The sequence below is a fragment of the Carassius carassius genome, chromosome 30, assembly GCF_963082965.1.
Source record: "Carassius carassius chromosome 30, fCarCar2.1, whole genome shotgun sequence".
NCBI lineage: Eukaryota > Metazoa > Chordata > Actinopteri > Cypriniformes > Cyprinidae > Carassius > Carassius carassius.
The window spans coordinates 9,798,081-9,820,824 of NC_081784.1; the positions used below are offsets into that span (position 1 = coordinate 9,798,081).

Genomic DNA, 22,744 nt, shown 5'->3' on the forward strand with positions numbered 1-22,744 from the left:
ATTTACAAGCACATAAAACATGAACTGCAGTCAGGGAATTAATGGATCTTGTTTATGTTATGGTGCGGCATCGTTTTGCCCCAAGCAACAGAAAACAAAAGAAAGCTGTACGAATTTTTCACAGAATCAGTTTTGAGTTGTCATTTCCCAAATACTCAATTGTTGCGCGAGGGCACCATCTAGTGCCCTACAGAAGTGAATGAACAATGAAAGGGCGTTTTTTTTTTTTTTTTGGTAACTGCGGTTTGGCCGTGCTCTCGCTGTAGCTTACCATCTTCACACAGTTCATGTAGTAACATGACCGTTAATTTTTGAGCTTATGATCCACACATAGATTGTGTAAGAATGTCTCGTCACAGTTATTCATGCCTGTTGGCAAATTCCAGTTTTATGCCAAAATTTGTGCGTGCGTTTGATTTGTAGTTTTGTTCTATGATACTTTTTCTGACAGTCTGTATATACGGACTTGTTTGCATTAACAGTAACTTTCAGAATTCTGTAATGTTCTGATGAAACATTCAGAACTATAGGCTATACGATAACAGCTAATGCTGACAATTACGAAACAAAAAACTAACCTTGGACTCCTCTATGTAGGCTTGTTTAATTAAACTTTACGATTTCTATTTATTTTATTTTATTTTATTTTAACATTATTAGATTTTTTTTTTTTTCAAACTCATGCCCAGACCAAGTTTTCTTGCTCAGTGTTGATTGTGTTTCCTAAAACCCGGGGGCGCCGAATAGGAGGCGCGCGCAATGACGCACATTCCAAATCAGCAAGCAATAAAACACCTGATGAAGCGCTCACCTGCTTATCAAGACTACAGACTGCTGGAGTTAACATGGGCACTGAGTCAGAAAATAATAGCGTCCTTAAAGAGGGGTTTCTGGTGAAAAGGGTAAGAGACTGATTTTTTTTTAATCCATACCCATTAAATTAAATTAATTCATAATTCGTCCCCTTGGAATAATACATTATACATTTTTGTTTATTTAAAAAACAATAAGGTTCTATCTACACAGTCGAATAGAATGCAAAAACTTTGAAGCTCAATATCTCAACTCAGAATGCAGATAGAACCTTATGATTCCAAGGGGACGAATTGTTATTTGATTATTAAAACACGATGTTCATTTGTAGGGCCATGTGGTTCAAAATTGGAAAGCTCGTTGGTTTGTACTTCACCCGGACAGACTTCTGTATTATAAATATATGGGCAGCAAACGGGACTCCTGTCATCGAGGGACCATACTGTTGAGCAACTGCAAAATCACATGTCCTTACCTGGAGTACGAAAACAGACCGGTAAGTGCTGTTTGATGTTATATGTATATTTCCAACAAAATTTGAAGCCCCAAAAGCTACATGACATGTTAGTCAGAATGCACTAAATAGACACTCGCAGCTCACTTATGAGTCGAGTCGACATAACAATATTAGTAACAATGTCATACTCAGTTTATTATGTAAGTACATACCATAAATTAGGTTTTAAACCTGTTAATATTATTGTTTAATGGAAATTACTTTACTTTTATTTATTGTGAATAATTTTTATATTATTCATAAAATTACAGTGCGGTTTTAGTTTTATTGTCCTCACTTGAGAGGATGTCTCAAGATATTGGAAGGTCAGTTGGTTATTTAGACTACAAACAGATAGTTTTGAGAAGTTGCTCATCAGAGGTTTACACCTTGAACGCTGAACCAAACACTAGGAGTGTCTCAGAAGAGCTGTAAATGTTCACAGCCTCAGGTTATGCATATTTCATGATTTTGTTTTGCAATACTTACATGCACTAGCATGTCAGGAACAACAGCTTTATTTCCTTCCCCCAGTAAATCTTCGAGATGTATTTGATTTATATTCCACATTGTATAAAGCAGTAATCAGAACTAGAGTGATGGAGTTTTCTGTGGCATGTTAATTAATATTTGTGGCAAAAAAGAAAAGAAAAGAAAAATGGTGCTGTGCTTATCACTTAAAATATTTGTTAAGGGCTGCGACTGAAGGGTTTTGTCATAGTAACCACTTTACTCTCTGCAGTTGGTGCTGAAGCTGCAGACCAGCACTTCAGAGGAGCACTTTCTAGAGGCTTGCACTAGGGAAGAACGTGACGAATGGGCTGCAGTGATTGGTGCAGCGGTACAGAACCTCAGCTCACATGATGCACAGACCCCCTCCCCATCACAGATGAAAGGTTCCACATCACTCCAGCTTCACAACGTCAACCTCAGGTAGCTATGCATATAGTTTTTCAATATATATATGCAAACATGTTTTTGTGACTCCATATTTAAACGTGTTTCTGTATATCAGTCAGGTGGTGGACTCCATGTATGACGTACACACTGGTATCCGGCTATGCAGTCATGTTGAGCAGGGCAGCTCTTACACTAACTGTTTCTCAGGTCAGACACTCAAAAAAACACACTGATCTAACACAATAAAGCATTTTTTCCTTATATCTGAATCTTACTTTTTTATTCAGTCCTGTTCAAATATATATATATATATATATATATATATTGTAAATAGCTTATGCTGTATACATATACTATACAATATATATGCTATAATATGCAACATGCACAAAAGAAAGTTATAACTTAAAAATGTAAACATCTACATTAACTGGTTTTATTCATATATAAAATTATAGCATCAAACTTTTTAAAGGTATGCTGGACTGTGTGTGTATGATGTACAACTGTATATTTGACTGTATAACATGATTCCTTGACTTTTAAATGAATATCACTTGCTAGTTTGTCTATTTTGTCTTCTTTCAACAAGTTGCTTGTTTTGTTCCTTTTTGAATCAGTGTAATTGAATGAATCTGTTGAGTGAATCATTCACTCTGTCTGGAGCTTGCAAACATAGACAAGCAGATTGATTTAAACAATGAAAGGTTCCAGTGTTGTATATCAGCTCCGGTTAATTTGAAGACTGGAACTGTTTTTTGTTTTTATGTGTTTAGGTGCAGCAGTGGTGGATTGGTTTGTGTTTAATAAGTTGGCTCTGACTCGTGTGGAGGCAGTAACATTAGGCTCTGCACTGCTGGACGAGGCCTCCCTGCGGCCCATCGGGGTCAGGAGCGCAGACGCTCTTCGTAACGCAGCTCTAGGAGAACAGTTCCTCGATGACTCCACTGCACTCTACTGCTTTGTAAGTTTCAAATCTCTTTCATGTTGTTTTATTCACTACTCAATGCTTTTGTAATTATGTACACTAGACATAAACCGAATGGATATGATTTCTCAAACAGTCCCAAAGCTTCCAGAAGAGAGGCAGTGTGAAAGCAGAGAAGTCTTGGTCTGTGGTGGAGCTCGGTGGAAAAGTGGTGAAGAGAGGTTACCTGCTCAAACAGGTGAGCACTCCACTATAATTAGAAGTTTTGTACTGAAATGTGCTTATCTGTGATGCTAATAGTCTTTTTTTTATGTGTGTCAGGGGCACAAAGTGAAGAACTGGAAGGTGAGATTGTTTGTTCTGAGGGCAGAGCCTAGTTTCCTGCACTATTATGATCCTAGCAAGGTGAGAATGCTAGCCTGCAATTCACAGGCCGTATAAGTACATTTAATGTTAAAATCTAAAGAAATCATGTGATGTTTATTTTTGTGCTGGCTTGTTTATGTCCTGATGGCCTCAGGATGACATCAGTCCAGTTGGCAGTATATCTCTGCGTGGCTGTCTGCTGTCTGCTCTAGATGATAACGGCATACCGTCAGGCAAGTCAGAGTTACACCTTTTCATTGGAAGTGTCTGAAGTCTGATGACGACCTGTCTCGCAATAAATATTTACAAAGAAATTCCAGATATGAATCAAAATTAAGTAACCACTAATTAAAAAAACTGAAGAGCAAAGATTTGGGTCTTGTTATTGTATTGATATTTACAGGGAAAAAAACTGTAAATCACAAAAGCTAATGGTCACTTTCCTGTGTTCTTCAGGTGTTAAAGGTAAAGTTCAGGGGAACCTCTTTAAAATCATCACTCAGATGGACACACACTATTACATCCAGGCCCCAACACACGAAGAGAGGATGGACTGGATCCAAGCTATTAGACTACTGACTTAATAAGGTCATTGTTGGTATTGCTAAATTTATATTTCTGTCTGTCACACATCTTTAGAAATCTTGTGCTGTTTTAATAGTGGTAGATGTGGTGTTTGTGTATGTACAAAGAAAACAGATATCCAGTGTTATGCAGAAAACAAAAACTTATACATTTATAATAAAAAAGGTAATACATGTGGGGCCAGCACAAGGCCTCATTCAAGTCAGCATATACAATTTTTCCATTGTCTCCAAGTCGAAAGTTTAAAAAAAAAAAAGTTTTTATCTTTCTTTCTTATGTTTAATATAATATACAGGTAGTAAAGCTTATTCATTCAGTGAATGTACTTTGAATGCAGAAATTATGATCATTGTGAAATGTATTTTGTAAAATAAAGTTATATTTCAGTAACTGTTATGTAGCAATCATATCTTTGATGTGCATACCTGCAGTTTGGTCATGGAACATTAGCATGTTTTTACTTGCCTTCGATTTGTCAGGTAAAAGAACTGACTTCATGTCTTGCACAAATCCATTGGCTTGTAGCTATGGTTCTAAAACACATACTTTATCTGTGAGCATATTTCTTGCTCTCTCTCTCTTTCAAGCATGCCCAAATGTAAACTTTTACATGCGCACACACACACACACACACACACACACACACACACACACACACACACACACACACACACACACACACACACACATTAATGAACTTAATCAGATCTTAAAATTTTTTTAAGAAAAGTTTACAGTTTACAGTACATATTGCAGTTATAAGATGATAAAAGACATTCAAGTAAACCTTGCTATTTAACACATGCTTCATTTGCAGCATTAAGTGTGTAGATAGACAGCACCAAGTACAGGCTTCAGATGGACTTTGAGTCCTTTTTTTTCAAATCAATACAATCACAGGGAACTGCATTTTAAAGAGAACAATCGGGTGTCAATTATGAATCATTAAGTTCTGAATGTTATCAAAACGGTTTTGAAGTACATTTGAATGAACAAAGGATAAACAAAAATGATTATCTTAGTTACTCAGTTCTGTTGAAATTATTAATTTTCAGACAGGCAAACAAAAAACTTTCCTGTAGCTCAAACTGTAGAGAATGTCACTGCCAACACTAAGATTCTATGTTTGATTCTCAGGGAATGCAGGAATTTATCAAATGTATACCTTGAAGGCAATGCAAGTTGCTTTGGATAAAAGCATCTGCCAAATGTGTAAATGCAAATAAATTTGAACTACAAGAATTACTGCTACAAGCACACCAAAAGTCCTCTACTGTATAAGTGCATCTAATGGAACAAATGAAGGCACTTTTGCTTTTGTATCAAAGAGCCAAAGAGACTAAATATCTAATCAAAAGCAAACAAAACATTTCAGGTACATTGTATATTATAAAAACTATATGAAAGAAATCTATCTCTATTACTTTATGGCAAATCATTCTTAATTAGAATTGTTATGCTATCTGGATTGGTTGCACATGAGGTAACCTACAAATGTGTCCAAACAGTTTTAAAAGGAACAGCCTCATTTGCCACTAAAAATCACTGGAGAAACAATATACAGTAAAATGGGTGATTAGTTTATCAAAACAAACAGACCCAACTAAAATTCTGCTAAAGTTCTAGATGTTTTAAATGAACTGAGGGAGTTCTGGAAATTAAAGACAATTGTGTACAGTACGGTCAGGATTCTAAAACCTCAGCTAAGTTGCTTCTGTGAATAGTCATCTTGGCAGACAATTCTTCACTTGCTCAAGCCACTTTGGTAAGCTGTAAGTCTCCATTGATTTTAAGAGCAGTAAGAGATGCGAGCTGAGTCAGTCTGTGAGTGAAACCACACAACGGCTGCCCATCCACCAGAATACGGAACTGCTGGTGCTCGCACACAATCTCCATCTGAGAGACACACAAGATGAAAATAAAATTATTGTGACAGAGCGGTGTGACATTTTTCAGAGATTTTTAAAAGATTTCAGCTTTATTAGCTCTATCAAACCCTCCAAACACACTCTGACTCTTTACCTTAAAGGCCTCTCCCGGAGCAAAGGGGAAAAAAGACAGGGCGGTTTCTGAAGCGCCCCACTGTCCTGACAGACGAGCGTTACGAAGCACAGCCTTTTGTGAAAAGTTCACTTTCAACTCCAGACCCACATCACCCTCAATTTCTTCATCCCCCTCCCCTTTAGACTGGCATGCCACTAAAACTACCATACTAAAGAGACAGAAAGAACAAGATTTTTAACATCATTAACAAACATAACATAATTTTAACATACTGTTAACAGAGTCAATTTCATGGAATCTGAGTTCTGCTTTTTGATCTGTGAAGCTCCAGATCAAATCACATTATGACCCAGCAGGTTTTGGGTTAAACTTAGTTACCAAATATGACCATAAATGTCCAGGCTGTTTTTGTTTTCCAGATCTGGCTGGCTAAGCCTTCATGGGAATTTAACTTTTTCCCACACTTGCAAAATAGAAGTGGACAACAACAGCTGGAAAAGCAAATGTATTGAACTGTAAAATATGTCTGTCATTGTAATTGAAAAAATATATATATATAATAAATGTTAAAATGTTATAGTAAAAACCTATAAACCTACACAAAATAACTTATTTGACAATACAATTTTTACAGTATGTTAAAAGTATACATTTCCTCAAACTGTGGAGAAGAATGTGTGTTCCTGGTCAGAATTCCCTGCTCAAACATCACATTTGTTTAGAATTTATTTAAAAAAAGTTATTTAATACTTATTTTTGTTACCAGTATACACTGTAAAAAGTGGTAACCCGCAGATTCTTCATGATTTAACCCATTAGACTTGTTGGTATAAAACAATGTACAGGTTGTTTCAATGATAATTTTTTTGACTTGAATAAAACCAGTTAATTTCGATGTTTACATTTTTAAGTTATAACTTTCTTTTGTGCATGTTGCATAGTATAGCATATATATTGTATAGTATACGTGTATATATATATATATATATATATATATATATATATATATATATATATGTATATATAGACACACACATCTATACATATTGTGCAAACACACACACACACACACACACAAATGGTGTTTTCCCACATGCATTTGAAATGAGTTCTATGTCTAGTGTTCTCTGTTTGCACCCATGTTTTAAAGACGTTAAAACGGTTTAATCCCCGACACAACTGGCTCATTGTGTTATCGCAGTGGAGGCGCGTCGATCATCTTCAATGAACCGAGTCATTGTGCGGATGTGACAGTGGACAAAAGCACGTGCTGGCGACGGCACAGACAGGTGTGTCTGATACGAACCTTTTGGGCTGCTTGTGAACAATACCCATCACTACCAGCCTCATGGTCGGCCGTAGACCCCCTTTGATCTCCCCAACATAGTCCTCCTCCTGCAGGAATAGGGTTTTACTGTCATTCAAATATCTGATGCTATAGGCTAGTCAGGCAAAATGCGAAAAATTATTTAATATTTTACTGATTTAAAATAATCACGATAGCTACCTTATACCCATCGCTGTGAGACCAGAAGGACCAGAATATGTCCTCAGATCATTCATCCTTTTTTTAAATTACAGTTCTCAATTTTAATATGTTAATATCTAAATGAGTTGTAGCATTTATAAATGTAGCAGTGATTTATATGACATATTTATCAGTGTAGAGTCCAATACATGAGCCCATTGAGTAGCCTACGTCACTGTTCCAACACATCAATCTCAGTGGCGGATAAACTCTAAAATCATCGTCATCATACTCACGTTTCGGATGTCCCCCTTATCTGTCATGTTTTCCTCTGTCGCAAATGGCTTTAGTTTAGTCGTGCAGGTGTTGCGTTTCAAGCGCGAGGACAATAGCTGTCATGCACGGGATTGATCATCGCAGTGCGCGAGACCGGCGTTGAATCTGCGAACCCCGCCTCGCGCCACTGCGTTTCCATAGTAACCATCCCAGGCAGGGAGTGATGATGTCAAAAATACAGTAGTGACTTCAGCACATTTCAGTATGAAAACATATGCCAAGTCTCGTGATTCTAGAAAAATACACTAGCCTACCAATTTTGTGAAACCAGACGTTTTATTTGAATTCTTTATTTGAATAATTACTATGCTTATTCTTAAACTATACATTGAATTGTACGAAAATAAACACAAATTCACATGGGGATAAGTTCACATAATGGTGGAATCACAAACACATGGACAACGCACTCAAGAGACATAATTAGCCCCCAGGTCCCAACAGGTGTATCGTTTCACATTCCCATCTAACCAGTCAGGCAATTTGTTTTCTGCAATATGTTTTTTACCACCCAGAGAGAGTTTCCAAGGCATATAAACTCCAAATTACTGATCAGGTTTCCCTTGTTATTCTCGAGGCTAATTGTACACAGAAGAACGGCATGTCAGCATGTTTCATTCTCAGTACAGTTTCTCAGTTAAAATGTAAATAATTTATCTTGCCAAATACGAACAATTGTGGCATTAGAGTGCAGCAACAGAAACAAAAACATATTTGAATTAGACATGAAAAAACAAACAAACTAGGCTAAAGATAATTGATATGTCATTGTAAAATCTATCTCTCTCTCTCTCTATATAAGACAGCTTTCATCACGATGATATTTAAACAAACACATGACGCATGACTTAAGACATATTTAAAGCGTTTTCAAAATGTTTCTCACTTTCTCACTAACATCTCTTCTGCGTTAAGAACTATCAAAAACATTTTCACAGTTAATACATGAGATTTCAGGTTGCAACAACAAAAATTAACTGCAGAAATAATGATTGAGACATGGGTTATTTGGACCACTGGGAGAAAATTTTTACACAAAAGATATCCTAATCGTCTTTCGCAAGGGGTCGCTTATCGAGCAGAAATGTGAAATCTACCTGTGAGTCTTTCAAATCTTAGCCGTTTTTTATCTTATTGATTTTATTTGAAAATAATACAAATGTTAAAGTTTAAGAATCTAAATTGAATTGGAAAGCAACTACTACAGGAGTTTCAGTATATAAAAATACGCTTTTTAAAATGACTAATAACCAACGATTGTGATTGGCTTATCCTTCCAGCGCTGAGAAAAGTATCAAGTGTCACTTGACTACATCAGTAATCACAAGAAACGCCATTTGCCCCTGAATTAAGACTAGGAATTTAATTGTCACCAAAAAGGAGAATTGTTATTTAATTAGAAGCCCAGCCCACTGCGATAAACAGCAATTGCCATTCCTACCCGTTATTTCATTTAATTGATTTGACCCTTGAACTGACAGCTCCTGGATCAGCTGATTGAGTCACGTGACTCGTCTCTCATGTCCACACAGCTGATGGCAAGCGCATCTGACAGAGCCAATCCCGAATCGTAAGAGCTAACTTTTATTAATTATATATTCTTGTACATCATCAGTTTACACTCCTCCATACTATTTTAGGTGGGCAGTATCTGTTGTTTTGATGTTTTACTTTTAAGAGCTGTTGTATAAACAAAGTTTAAATCACACTTTATCGCAATGTAAACACTTTTTGACTGTCGTTTAAAGCCTAAATCGGAGAATCGCTGACATCGATTTCTGTGGCATTTTAGGCTTTAGAATAGTTTTAACACGATTAACTGGTTCTGCTCACATGAAGTCTGTACATTTTAGTTGGCTTCGCATTTTTAACTACCTTATTATTATTATTATTATTATTATATTCAAATTAAATGCTTTTCTGATCATTAATTAAATATGTGTGCATAAATTCTGAATTTGATTTGATCTCACTTAGATATGGCTACAAAACCGCTCATCATTTTTTTCTTCCGTTCTCTATCTCCTATTACCTCTCTCTCAAAGATGTGGAATATTCAATAACACATTTCATCCCAGCAATATTTCTGTTGACCTCAACACAACAGACTGCTGAATCAAAGCAGACTATTTATCATGCATCCGTTTGGTCGTGAAGAAGAGAGCTCCAGACGCGAGCTCTTCAGCTTCTTCACGCGGTGTTTGAGGAGCGGTGAGTGGGAGCTCGCGGCAGCCTGCGTGGGTCAGCTGAGCGATGCGCGGGGAGATGATGGCCACAGCCCGCACGACATCGTTAAAGCCATCGTTACACACCCATACCCGCTCAGGTGAGTGACCCTGACAGGCAGAAACGACAGGAATTATAATTCAAGTCATAAACGACATGAACCAATGTTGAGAACTATAAACAAATCAACTTTCTGTGGACGGTCGTTACAGTAGTAATTTTGGAGGAAATTATGGTTACCATGGTAAAATGTTTATAAGAGGTGCTTAACATTTCATTATGGAGAGGGTTCAAGAGGCTAAAGTTGAGATATTTTAAGAAACACATCTGTTTTGCTTTTATTTGTACCTAGATGGGAAACAGTGGGCAGCCCTCACAGACTGGCCTGGTATTGGCTTCAAGTTCTGGAAAAGCAGACTAAAATAAAGGTGTGTTTTCCACTGGATATCATTTCTAATAGATGCTTTAAGCGGGAAGCTCATCCCTGGTATCAGTGCCTCTTTTTCTTGATGCAGAAGATTATGGTTACCTTCTCTGCAGGTGAGCGGGTCTGTGAAGAGAGAACTGGAGTTTATGTTACTTCTAGAGGAACTTGGAGATGTGCCACTGTCTGTACTTGAGGTATGACTAATAAAACTACTGTATGTTGACTCCAAATTAATGATTATTTCCTTTGCTTTGTACTCTGATAAGTTTCTACTCTATCATTCGCTTTTGTGCACATGTGCAGAGTTGAGCAAGACATGTAGTACAATAAAAAATTATTTTGCACTTTTTATCCCCCCATTCTGACAATTACTGCATCCACATTACATGTTAAAATAATAATTTTGCAATAGAAACTTTTTTTTCCAGAAGTTATTTCTTCAATTTATTTTCTCCATTGGCAGTAAAATTATTCAGTTAAGAGCTCTAATCCTTGACCATGATCCTTGAGCAACCACCAAATTTTTGGAACATGTACCAAATTGCAAATGAAATAACAGAACAAACACTGTGCGATCACATTAGCAAATTTTCAGCAGGATTTTTCAAGCAAAAAACGCCTGTTGTCTATTACCTGTAGTGTAAGGGATGTATGAAGCACAGTTTATACAGAAGTCACTTCCACACTGACAGAGCAATTTTCTGTTGGTCAGTGTGGCAAGTTTGTGCAGCCAACTTAAAACAGTTGCGAAATCTTTTGCCTTATGCATCATTCCAAATTGCATGGAATCCTTTTGAAATTATTTTGCCCTCGAAAACTCAGAACAATGATAAATGTAACTGCACCTAAAGGCAAAATTGCTTATATGATTCATGGAGATCTCAGTTATAACTTTTACAAATATGTATATCATCTCTTTGACAGAAACTATAGACATGATGTGTATATCCTGAAAGATTTATACACTCACTAAATGTCAAAATTAATTGCCACCTTATTTATTTTTTTTTTTATTTAAGAAATTGTTTCCCTCAGGTATACTGTACGTCACAATAAGGAAGAATCAATGATTGCAATTTGTGTTTCATGCTGTCTTTAGCTTCCAGAATCTTATTTTTTTAATCTACTTTGCTTTATATCTTCCATAGGAGCTGCATGAAGCCTTCCTGTACTCTGAGGAAGTAAAGGGAAAGATTCCAGGTGATTCCACCGCTCCACTGAGTGCTGCTGTTCTATCCTGCCTCCGTTCTCTTTTAACCCGCCAGCAGCCGCGGTTCTGCCACTCTCTCATCAGCTTCCTTCAGCACGCAGACCATTCCAGAGACCACACCATACAGGATATCTTCATCCAGCACCTCACCGAGCGAGTGAACATACCTGAGAAAGAGAGGAATGAGGAATGGGTGGAGGAGGTGTGCTCAGCGCTGGCCTTAACACCGTGGGGGCCGGAGAGGTCAGAAGCACAGCTTGAGACCCTGTGGGAGGGTTTGTGGTCAGTTAGAGAAGGGCTCATGATGGAGGAGAGGATTCTGGGATGTCTGCTGAGGCCACAGGGTCAGGCTCTGTTGATGGCGTACAGCTCCACAGCACTCAGGCTACTCAAAGAGAAACTGCTGAGAGAAGCTCCACACACACAGGGTGAGTCCATTAAGTTTACTGTGGTCATACAGACAACCAGGTGCAGAATCACATTTTGTTTCCATTAATATGTGTTTTTTTTCTAAGAATCTTGTAGCCAAATACTGACAATGAAACGCTACTAATATAATTATCTGTTCTGTTAATTATCAGTGTTGTTTAGTTTTTTTTTTGCGAAATCACATTGCTTTTTTCAGGATTCTTTGACAAATGGAAGGTTCAGAAGAACAGCATTTATTTTAAATGTTTTTTTTGTAACATTTATAATGTCTTAATTGTATTGTAATTGGAAACTAAAACTAGATCAACTGTAGGTCAACTGTAATTTGCAGTCTTAAAAGGCAGATCTGAGCCACTATAAACGGTGTTAATGCTTTAAATTTGTGTGTCTGTGTTTTAAGGAAGTGAAGGAGATTGTTACTGGTGTTAGTACCACCTCCTTTACTTTGACTATTTACACTTCTGCTCATGTGGTCAGAGTTCCCTTTCAAAACATGTTCAGTTGTCACACTATTTGCATGTGATCTTTTTTTGTTTTGTTTTTTTGTTCCAGACATCACTGTTTGTTGATGCATTTCAAAAACTCTGTTTCCTTCTAGTTGACTTGCCTGATCTGGAAAGGGTCATGCTTGGCTTGTGCTGTCATGTTGACAAGCGTTTGGTGTGGAAAGCCATATACTTTGAGTGTTTGAGCACGGGAAAGCACTTTCTGGAACAGGTCTTGGTAGGTGTACAAAATCAGGCGAATGGAGGTCTTGAAATAAATGATCAAGTTAGGTCCAATTTGTCTGTGTCTTAAGCACTTCAGTCAGTCAGTGAGACTTTTAAGTTAATCAAGTTTCATTCATTTAAAAACAACATTTATAAAAGTGTATAGATGAAAGCAACACAAAGTTTCATATTTGCAGTGATCCATCCGTGTTGTTTGCAGCTCACTGGATTAGATCTCATAAAGAGGGAGGAGTTTGGCAAACTAGAAACACTATTGCAGGCTGAATTTCAGCCTTTGTCCCGCCTCTTGTTGTTGTTGAGCTGGATGCATTGTCAAAGCCTGGATTCTGCCAAGACCCTTCTTAGAGTCCTACATCACCAACAGGTCAGTAGTCAGACATTCGAGAGCCTTTCTAAAATGTGCCATGTTTTTTTATGCAGCACTCATGAGGTATACACCTTAATTATTTTGAGTCTATTAGATATAGTAGATGACATTCAGAAGAAAAGCAATTGATATTGTGTTTCCATTTGAAAGCACAGTAGAAGTGGGCAGGAGATTTATAGACTGTCTCTCTATTTATGTGTGATATGAATAATTCCACATTAGTGTGTGTAAATTCTCTCTCTCTCTCTCTCTCTCTCTCTCTCTCTCTCTCTCTCTCTCTCTCTCTCTCTGTGCGTGTGTCTCTGTAGCCCAAGATAAATGATTCAGTGTTGAGTGTGTTAGCTTGCACTCTGTCTTCTCAACTTGGTGTGCTGGAATGGTGCGACCAGAACAATCCGTGAGTTAAAACACTGTTTGCACTCTTTTTTTTCTTCCATCCTTTTATTTATTTAATTTTTTGTTGAAATTGTTGATTTAACCACACTTCTGTATGTAAAAAATTTGGAAATTATGTAAATTATTTCAGTTTATGGATTAATAGCTATTTGTTCATTTACATTACCATTTAAAAGTTTCGAATAAAGAATTGTGTTCTCCAAGGCTGCATTTGTATAATAATACGGTAAAAAAAGCAATATTATGAAATATTATTCAATTGTTTTTTTTTCTGTTTTCTGTTTTTATATCATTTATTCCTGTGAAGGCATAGCTGAATTTCCAGCAGCCATTACTCCAGTTTTCGTGTTGTGTGATCCTTCAGAAATCATTGAATTATTCAAAATAATTGTGCTGTTTATTATTTCTCAGTAAAATGTGATATATTTTTTTTCCAGGATTATTGGATTTTTCATTTTTTATCATTATAAATGTCTCTACTGTCACTTTTGATCAGTGTAATGCATCTTTGCTGAAATAAAGTTTATTTTTTATTATTCTATTTACTATTCCCAAACTTTTGAACAGTATTGCATATATTTATTTATTTACTGGTATGCATACTTGTACAGAGGGATATCCCATGATGCCTTGCTGAGTCACTTACACATGCTGGACCATCACTCTGCCCTGTATGTGCTGCACTCCCTGACACCCCTCGCCAAATATGAGGAGCACAGAGTTCTGGAACTGCTGCAGAGAACAGGTATTAGACACAGGGGGGTCATTTGAATACACACAGATCTGCAGAAACTTTAAATCTTTGTTCTTTGTTTGTAGGAGATCCTTCATCAGTGGACTCACCCAGCAGCTCTGTCCAGCGGAACATCAATCTGTTCCGAGGCTTCTGTGCCATGAAGTATGCCCTCTACGCCATCTGTGTAAATGCACACATGCACACCGGCTGCCTGGATTGTGAGCCACTGTATCAGCAGCAGACAGAGGCGGGTCAGGGGGAGGAGCCAACTGAAGGTGACAGACTGCTGCTGTTTTTTTTCTACTAGGAAAAAAAAAGTCTCCTCCCATCGTTGTATCAAGAAATCTTGATAAAAACCAATTAAAAGTTTTTTGAGTAAATTTAACATGATATCTTCATTTAATTGTCACATTTAGTGAACAAAAGTGTCATGATTTAATATTCCTATTTCATAGTTTTGAAGAATTCATTATTCTAAAATGTGGAAAATAGTGAATATAAAGATTAAATATGTGTTCACAAGCTTTTTACTGGTTGTGTATAAAAATCTTTTTTTGTATTTTTATTTTATACATTTAATACAGTAACAAAAATGTGCCATGGCATTCTGTTTTTTAATGGTCATGATAATTTGCTAAATGCCGTAGTGATGCCATGAATTTGGTAATTATTCAGAACCATGCTATACATAACTATAGCATGGTACCAAAGTACCAACTGAGCTTTTTCCTGTAAATATGTCACATTTCAAGTAAATATGATGACATAGTTTTTTCTTCCATTCTTTACTCTTCCCAGGATGCTCTGATCTATTCCAGCACTACCTCTCAGAATGTCAGCTGTACCTGGAAGCTGTTCCGGGATTATTCCGTTTGGAGCTCTTGGAGAACATTTTCTCTCTCCTCTTCCTTTCTGACACTGACTTCAGCCCTCAATCAGATCAGATCAGCACTGGCACAGAAACCCAACCAGACACAAACACAGAGAAAAGAAAACCGAACAGTACTAAAAGTCTGAGCACAGCTGAGAGCATCTTAAGAGCAGAAAAGGAAGGTGGAAAAATGGAGGAATTGAAGGAAGACATCCAAAGTAGAGAGTCTGATCAGATAAACCCTGAGCTGGGCCATCTGACCTCAGGGTGTCGAGGGTTTCTGGTGGACTTGAGTGTAATGGAGGGGATTCTGCGGCTGGTGAGGGAGGGCTTGGAGGGCATCTGTGGGGTTGGGCAGGAGGATGGCAGGGCACTTGCGGCCGATGTGGAGTTGGCAGACAGTCTGGGATGTTCTGTTACTGCAGAAATGTTCAGTGCCCGGTTACAAAGATTGTCTAAATACACTGCAGAAGCCCAATGGAGATTGCAGATTGTTACTAGTAACCATGGCAATGGGAATGGTGAGAAATGTGATGTGGTATTTTTATATTCATGTTGCAAGGGTTTAATACATATACTTCAGTTCAAAAATTTGGGTTTTTTTTTTATTAAGCAAGGATACATTTAAAATTATTAAAAAATAATAAGAAATGTTTCTTGAGCACCCAATCAGCATATTAAAATTATTTCTGAAGGATCATGTGACACTGAAGACTAATAATAACAATTGAAAAGTTTTACATTATTTCTGATCAAATGAACGCAGACTTGCTGAGCATCAAAAATGTAAAATCTTAATGACCCCAAACTTTTGAACAGCAAATGTATCTATTAGTGTTTGTGTGTGTTTGTGTTTCTAGATGGCTTGTACCTCCCATCTCCTCTCCCCAGTCCGGCACAGCCTCTGAAACACCAGGGCAGCGAAGACAGCAGTTCAGGTGTTCATAAAAAGAGAAGAAACCATCGGCATGGCTCTGAATATCATGCCTCATCCGAACGACAAAATGGGGAGGTCAGCACCAGCACCTCAGGTCAGTTCACTCAAAAACACACTCCTACTAAAATGTCCTTCCCACATCCTAGCTAAATGCTAACATTGATAATTGCTCGTGCTGTTTTGCAGATGGCGGGGCGTGTGTTGGGGCTGTGTTCATGTCAGGGAGTGACATGTGTCCATGTAGTGGGCCGCACAGCTGGCTGATTCCTGCAATGCTTTCCCCACCTGAGTCTCTCCTCATCGCCTGCATATGCAGAGGCAACTACATAGAAGCCCAGCAGGTTAGATAGGATGTTTTTTTCTTACTGAATACAGCAGAGATGTGATGTCATTCCAGTGATGATGGAGTTACTGATTATTGACATAGTGCTGCCCCATCAATTATTACAGACAGTACAGACAACATATAAACGAGTCTATTAGCAAGGAATCTAGTGAGGCATTTTTTGCACTGATTTATTCTGTGTTGAACCTCATTAGTATTGTTTGATCAGATCCATGCATTTGGGCTTCTTTAATGGCATGTGTTTGTGTTTTGTGTGTTTGTTAGGTGATTGCAATGTATGGCTTGGAGAACTCTGAGTGTGCAGGTGAACTGGTCTTTATGAATCGGTACCGTGATGTCCTGACCGAGCTGGCTCAGGTGGAGCAGAAGATAGTGAGCCAGTCACTTTCTTCATCATCCTCGTCTTCTGAGGGTCTGGGCACAGTGGGTGTTGCTCCAGAAGGCAGTACCAGAATGGGCAGCAGCAGCAGAATAACACTCCAAAGCATTGGGAGTGCAGCAGCCGCAGGTATTGCACAAAACACATTTAAAGAGGACATGCCATAGCCTTGGATTACTACACAGACCAGCAGCTTGAAAAAAAATCGTTGATTTGCAAAAAACCCAAAAGCCTATTATTAACTCATTTGATGATGATGAGGTAAAAAAAGAAATCACATTCAGTTTATTATTATTTTTTTTCACAAAGTAAGAATTATTTCAGTTAATGTTTATTTTATTTCAAGTAATGAATTTTTTTTTCAGTTTTTGTTAACTATAATAACCCTGGATTTTAGTATAAAATTATGTCTTCAGACATACATGCAAAATCCAGCTGAGAATAATCAGAGAATAATTGGAATCGACTTTGTGGCAAAAATGCTATAAAATAAACATCATATTTTGTGAGAAAGTGTGATGGACTAGTGAAAATCAGGCACTGAATCAGCACCCTAAAATTAGTAAGAGACAAATATTGGATTTCATTTTTCAAATATGATGCAGGGTGGTGGTAAAATTATCTAAGGCTGATCCCTAAAAGAATAAAGTGGGTCACGTTTTTGTGAATTAGCGATATCTATAGACCTACTTGTTGTCTTTCTTTCCTCAGGCATGGCCTTTTATTCTATCTCTGATGTTGCTGAACGTTTACTCAGTAGCTTGAGCCATCCGATACCCTGTCTAGAGGACAATTACTGGCTCTCCCAGTGCTCTGTAGACTCCCTAGACCTCGTCTGTCCCCTGCTGGAAGAGTTGAGCCCTTCAGCTATGGCAGCCTTTGACCTCTCCTGCTGTCAGTGCCAACTGTGGAAAACTTCAAGGCAGCTGCTCGAGACTGCCGAAAGAAGACTCAGCAGTTTTCTGGAGGCCAGAGGTGAGTTTGCATGAAACATTTGGGCCATCTTTATTGCTGAGTTCTGACTTATTTTGTCTACCGCAGGTGTACGAGTAGATTCAAAGGTTCCTCATGCCAACGGTATTAGAGGCTTCCCGTCAGTACTGCAACAAATCAGCAAGGTCCTTAATAGAACCTCTGCCATCCAAGGGACAAGTAAAACTAGTTTGAAAATTTCCACACACTTGCACGCACGCTTATAATTTAGTTTTACCTTACATAACCTCTTTATTTTAACATCTCTCTACTCTAGACTGTAATGGAGAGGAAAATGCTGTCTACAGTCCCTTTGGCTGTAGTGTCCAGGAAGTGCTGCTGTCTTGTAATTCAACATTAACAGAGGAGAGTATCACCTCCTGGCTAAACCTGAATCAGCGCCTAGAGGTCACGCTTCAAACCCTGACCTCTGCTACCAACACCTCAGGTATTAGCAAAGTGAGCCTGGCATTATCTGTGTGCTCATTTCAGCACACAACAAAACTTTCTCTGATAAGCACCTTATATAATTTATTGTTTTCAAAAATGTTGGCCTTACCTCATTGCTTTTTTTTCAGTGGCCTGTAGTCTGCAGACATTAAAAGGGGTCAGGGGTCATACATTTTTTATTCACTTACAAATTTGGTTTTAACTTCTGAACCATATATATAAATATTAATCTTTTTTTATTGATTCCAAATGGCTGATTTTAATGGAAGCCCATTTCCAAAACAATTATGACAAAACATTTAGAAATTATGAGATATAAAGTTTTTTTTTTTTTTTACCAATTATTACCAAAAAAAGAAAAAGGAGAGAGACAGACAGACTAAAAAAAGACAAAATTGTAAATAAATTGTAGAAATTGTCATAAAAGTTGAAATTAAGTTGATTTGTTATGAGTCATCATTACAACATAAAATTCATAATCATTACAAAAAGTTGAAATTATGAATTTAAAAAATATTGATAGTCAAAACTGGTAAAATGTAGGAATCATAATTATAATTAAGCAATTAGATGTTTTTGCAGCTTATATTCAGTAAATGGCCTGGATGTCTTCTCGAGGGGTGCTTTTTAAATTCTTTGTGCAATAATATGTCATATTACATCAAACACAGTTCTTATTCTGAAGCTTTTCCATTTGCTGTGGCCTGACCCCTTTAAAAGATAATTTATGTTATTAAGTTTGGCTACTTTTGTTCCCCTGCAATAGATGGTCTGGTGGGGAGCTCTCTTCTGACAGCACTGGCAGAACAGGCTGGTCTTAAGCCGTGTGAACTCGATTCCCACCCGGTGCGGACTGCTATGAAACAACTTCTACAGTATCTGGACCAGCTCTGCCCGTTTGAGCCTGACAGCACCCCTGGCAGGCCAGATTACATACGCAACTTCCTTGATTATGTCAACGTGTTGGCTTCAGTACTAGTGCGCAGTCTATCGTCAGAGGGTAAGACTAAAGATTCCAGTCAACAGACTTATTGAAAAGACATGTCTATAAAGTATCAAGAGCTCTGAGAATGACATTTGTGATCTGATTTTAGATCAATCCCTGGAAGTGGAACTCGGAAATCCTCTTTTACTGTTACTTCAGTCGCCTACCCAGCTTCTCTCTCTTCTGCTGTTTGACAGACAAGTGGCACCAGATAGGTAAATAAGTGTCTGTCTTTCTTAAAGTGCTGCAGTTTACAATGATCAAATATTTATAATCAGTCAAATCTGTCTCTATTTGCAGGGTTCTGTCTCTCCTGCAGCAAGAGCGGCTGCGTTTGAGTGTGCAACAGGTTGTAGTTCAGGGCTGCTGTGAAACTCTACCTCTTTGGGATTCTAGGACTGTGCGCTTTTCTCAGGAGCAGCCAAGGATTGCAGGGCTCAGTAGTGGGGTGTTCTGCCCAGCCAGCATTGCCTTAATTCTCCAGCAGTTCGCTCAGGAGTGCGCCCCTGCCCTTGACCTCTCTGACCCTGCCAAAACCTTTGACCCCAGTTCTGAGTCTGAGGTCTCTGTGGTGGATATGTCTGCTACATCCTCCAACCTCTCCACCTCTCCGCCCTCACCGTCTTCATGCCTTCCTTCTTGTTTTCTCCTCACTCCATCTGCGCTGTCTTTCCTGAAGTCCCGTTCACCCCTCGTCGCCTCACTGGCTTGCCTCAGTGCCAGTCGGGGTGGCGTGACCCAGGTAACATCCTCTGGCTGGTCAGACTATTTTCGCGGATCTGGGCGCAAAGAGGTGGTTTTGGATGGAGACCAGATCTCAAAGGAAGGGGAAGCCCTACTTAAAAGCTTCCCTATCCTGAGAATGTACCTTCTGACCATGGCTAAGCCAGTTCTAGGGGTCTCATTAGAAGCAGATGAGGGTCTTGGGATGGCTCTCTGTGGGAAGCCTGTGGTGGGAATGTTGTTTTCTGGCATGCAAGGCAATGTTGGACAAGCAATGGCTGCTGAGGCATTCCAGCAAGCACTAAATATGGGTGATTTGAACAGAGCCTTAGACCTCCTAGAGCTGTATGTACAACCCTGCAGTCAGGAGGAGGCACTCCGGGACAAACTACTGGCATGCACTGCAATGCAAGGTAAGATTTACCTGGGTGACACGGTGTCTGCAGTGTCTCTTTTGCCATCAAAAGGGAAAAAATATCTTCTTCTATTCTATTCTATTCTATTCTGGGTTTTGTGCCTCTGCAGACATTTAGTTTTCAGTTTATTCACTGTCTTGTAAAGATACAGTGAAATGGGAGTGGCAACATAACTTTATCAAATTACATTATTATTCTTCAATGTACTGTGACATACATCCAAATGAAATGGGTTATTGAAAAATTTAAAATATAGGGTGGAAATGCGATTATGCATCAGTTGTTCTTTGGATGTAAATAATATGGGTGTGGCACTTTGAGCAACAGGGATTAAGCAGACTAAATTATTGGACAAGTCATGCATAGTTAGAAAATTTGAAGTCTGACATTTTTATAGGAGGATCCAGTTATAAAATTTTATTAAATATTATGAGGTTCAAAAAAACAACGACAATAAAAAAACATATGAATTGTTCACAGTAAGATCTTTAATATGCATTTAGAAAATAGAATGAATTTCCCTTTCATGCCAACGTTTAATGTGTAGCTAATATGAAGTGTTTTTGACTGGAAAAAAATGGAAACTTCTCAAGCTTGATACAGTGATTAATATTTTTATGGTAAACTGGAAACCGATGTATAATTTAGGCACTGGCCAATTTAAAACTGGGGTTATATTGTTATCATATGCGTTATTTACAACATCTTTTGTATTTGATGTTAATTTAATTTGTAGGTAAGAATTGTTCAGAAAGAGAATTAATCTAAATCAATTGATTTAGTGCATTGAAAAAATGGTTGAAGGGGCAAAATAAATAAATAAATTTCTAGAGGTATTTTTCCCATAAATAATAATTAAAGAGTTCAGACAGTCCATTACAAGACCATAAATAAGTAAGTTTAACAGATGTCTTGTTTATGTCTCTTTGTAAAGAATGCAGCAGTGCGGAGCAGTTGTTTCGTGTAAGGGACTGGGAGCTGCGTGGACGTGTGGTTCTGCAGAGTTTGGACCGCTGGCCTTTACAACAGTGTTTGGAGCTGCTGCAATTCTGTCTCAGTGACCAGAACACCCAGGATCCACTCCGAGAGCAGCTTCAGCAGAGGAAACACGAGCTGGACATGTACCAGCGGGTCAGTCGGACACAACAATGCTCTCTTGATTTAGTGTATCGGTGTTAGACTGAACTCTTGTTGCAAAAGGAATTCTTGGTTTTCCAATGCGCTTGTATTTTTAACTGTGTATTACTGTGTTCCCATAATTTAAATAACATCTTTAACATGCATAAACATGCCAGTAAGTATTAACAGGAGAAAATTACTGTTTTGTCTTTGGATTGCAGTAAGTGCCAGGTTTGTAAAGATATAACCTGTAACGTCCATATTCATAGATACTGAGTTTGCAGCCAGCATTGTCATGGGAGATTTGGCAGGAGTTGAGGGAGGAGTCTACAAAGAATCCTGAATCTGTGTTCAGTCTAATGCTGAAGGCCAGGGTGAGTATATAGAAACATCTGAAAAACAAACATCACTGGATTATGAGTAGAAGTGAGTTCCCTTTCGAGAGTACTCTCGTACTGCGTAAGCTAGCTTACGCTATGGGAAAAGGTCCCCTTTTCTCGAGAATATGAAGCCAAAAATTATCCTTAATTTTTAAATAATGTAAAACGCAGTGCTGCAGCACAGCAGACCCAAGCGAAGCGGCTCGCGCGCTTATTGGCTGTGCTGCGGCAACTGCAGCAACCTATGGTGAGGCGGCGGAGAGTAACGAACCAATGGGGGCGCTTCGCGCCCATTGGACGTCAGAGCGCGCCAAAATAGGCGTGGCTGGAACTATATAAGCCACCGCTTCACCATAGGGATCAGATTTCATCTCCTTCAGCTATCTCACCTGCACTTCGCTGTCTTCTCCGGAGAAGCCTCTACACGCCGTCGAAAAGCCTCTCAGCGGGATAGCACTGCAACGCAGATCTGAGGACGCCGGCTCGTGCTTCATCTCGACGCCGCCTTCAGCACTCGCTTCCTGCTGCGCCATCCGGCGTGACTATATCCTTTTCAAAGCTAGTGTGTTTGCCACTGCATCACACTTTTTTCCTCCAGAATTCGAGGCGTTGTTTCAAATGCCTCGGGCCTGCGCTTCCTGCCGAGGCCCTCTGCCCAGCGAGGACCGCCACATCATCTGTGTCTCCTGCCTGGGCCGCGAGCATGCTGAGAGCGCACTCTTCAAGGGCGGCTGCCCTGAGTGCGACG

At 38.6% G+C, this 22,744-nt stretch overlaps 3 protein-coding genes across 4 annotated transcripts in view; 2 read left to right on the forward strand and 1 right to left on the reverse strand.

The window, feature by feature from the left end:
• Positions 1-744: 744 nt before the first annotated feature.
• On the forward strand, positions 745-4,307 carry LOC132110575 (pleckstrin-2-like). The gene is made up of 9 exons (XM_059517288.1): positions 745-902; positions 1,145-1,309; positions 2,052-2,242; positions 2,325-2,416; positions 2,986-3,173; positions 3,274-3,375; positions 3,459-3,542; positions 3,658-3,736; positions 3,960-4,307. The coding sequence occupies exons 1-9, from the start codon at positions 846-848 to the stop codon at positions 4,085-4,087; spliced, it is 1,086 nt and encodes a 361-aa protein (XP_059373271.1). The 5' UTR covers positions 745-845; the 3' UTR covers positions 4,088-4,307.
• Positions 4,308-5,631: 1,324 nt separating this feature from the next.
• LOC132111110 (galectin-related protein B-like) lies at positions 5,632-8,000 on the reverse strand. Its single transcript, XM_059518280.1, has 4 exons — positions 7,857-8,000; positions 7,399-7,487; positions 6,111-6,300; positions 5,632-5,984 (listed from the first exon to the last, which is right to left on the reverse strand). Exons 1-4 carry the CDS (start codon positions 7,881-7,883, stop codon positions 5,841-5,843), a joined length of 450 nt encoding a protein of 149 aa, XP_059374263.1. The 5' UTR covers positions 7,884-8,000; the 3' UTR covers positions 5,632-5,840.
• A 1,388-nt stretch (positions 8,001-9,388) lies between these two features.
• Positions 9,389-22,744, forward strand: part of LOC132110576 (zinc finger FYVE domain-containing protein 26-like) — a 29,934-nt gene continuing 16,578 nt past the window's right edge. The window contains exons 1-22 of one of the 2 annotated variants that reach the window (XM_059517289.1): positions 9,389-9,466; positions 9,942-10,222; positions 10,475-10,550; positions 10,663-10,743; positions 11,698-12,187; positions 12,787-12,911; positions 13,119-13,283; positions 13,595-13,683; positions 14,294-14,427; positions 14,502-14,693; positions 15,217-15,810; positions 16,150-16,320; positions 16,413-16,567; positions 16,837-17,080; positions 17,663-17,926; positions 17,993-18,103; positions 18,201-18,371; positions 19,140-19,373; positions 19,468-19,573; positions 19,659-20,494; positions 21,432-21,628; positions 21,886-21,990. In XM_059517289.1, the coding sequence (XP_059373272.1) occupies positions 10,032-10,222; positions 10,475-10,550; positions 10,663-10,743; positions 11,698-12,187; positions 12,787-12,911; positions 13,119-13,283; positions 13,595-13,683; positions 14,294-14,427; positions 14,502-14,693; positions 15,217-15,810; positions 16,150-16,320; positions 16,413-16,567; positions 16,837-17,080; positions 17,663-17,926; positions 17,993-18,103; positions 18,201-18,371; positions 19,140-19,373; positions 19,468-19,573; positions 19,659-20,494; positions 21,432-21,628; positions 21,886-21,990 (4,731 nt within the window). In that variant the 5' untranslated portion in view covers positions 9,389-9,466; positions 9,942-10,031. Of the gene's footprint in view, positions 9,467-9,941; positions 10,223-10,474; positions 10,551-10,660; positions 10,744-11,697; positions 12,188-12,786; positions 12,912-13,118; positions 13,284-13,594; positions 13,684-14,293; positions 14,428-14,501; positions 14,694-15,216; positions 15,811-16,149; positions 16,321-16,412; positions 16,568-16,836; positions 17,081-17,662; positions 17,927-17,992; positions 18,104-18,200; positions 18,372-19,139; positions 19,374-19,467; positions 19,574-19,658; positions 20,495-21,431; positions 21,629-21,885; positions 21,991-22,744 lie in introns of those variants that run through there. The other variant, XM_059517290.1, reaches the window with a different exon arrangement.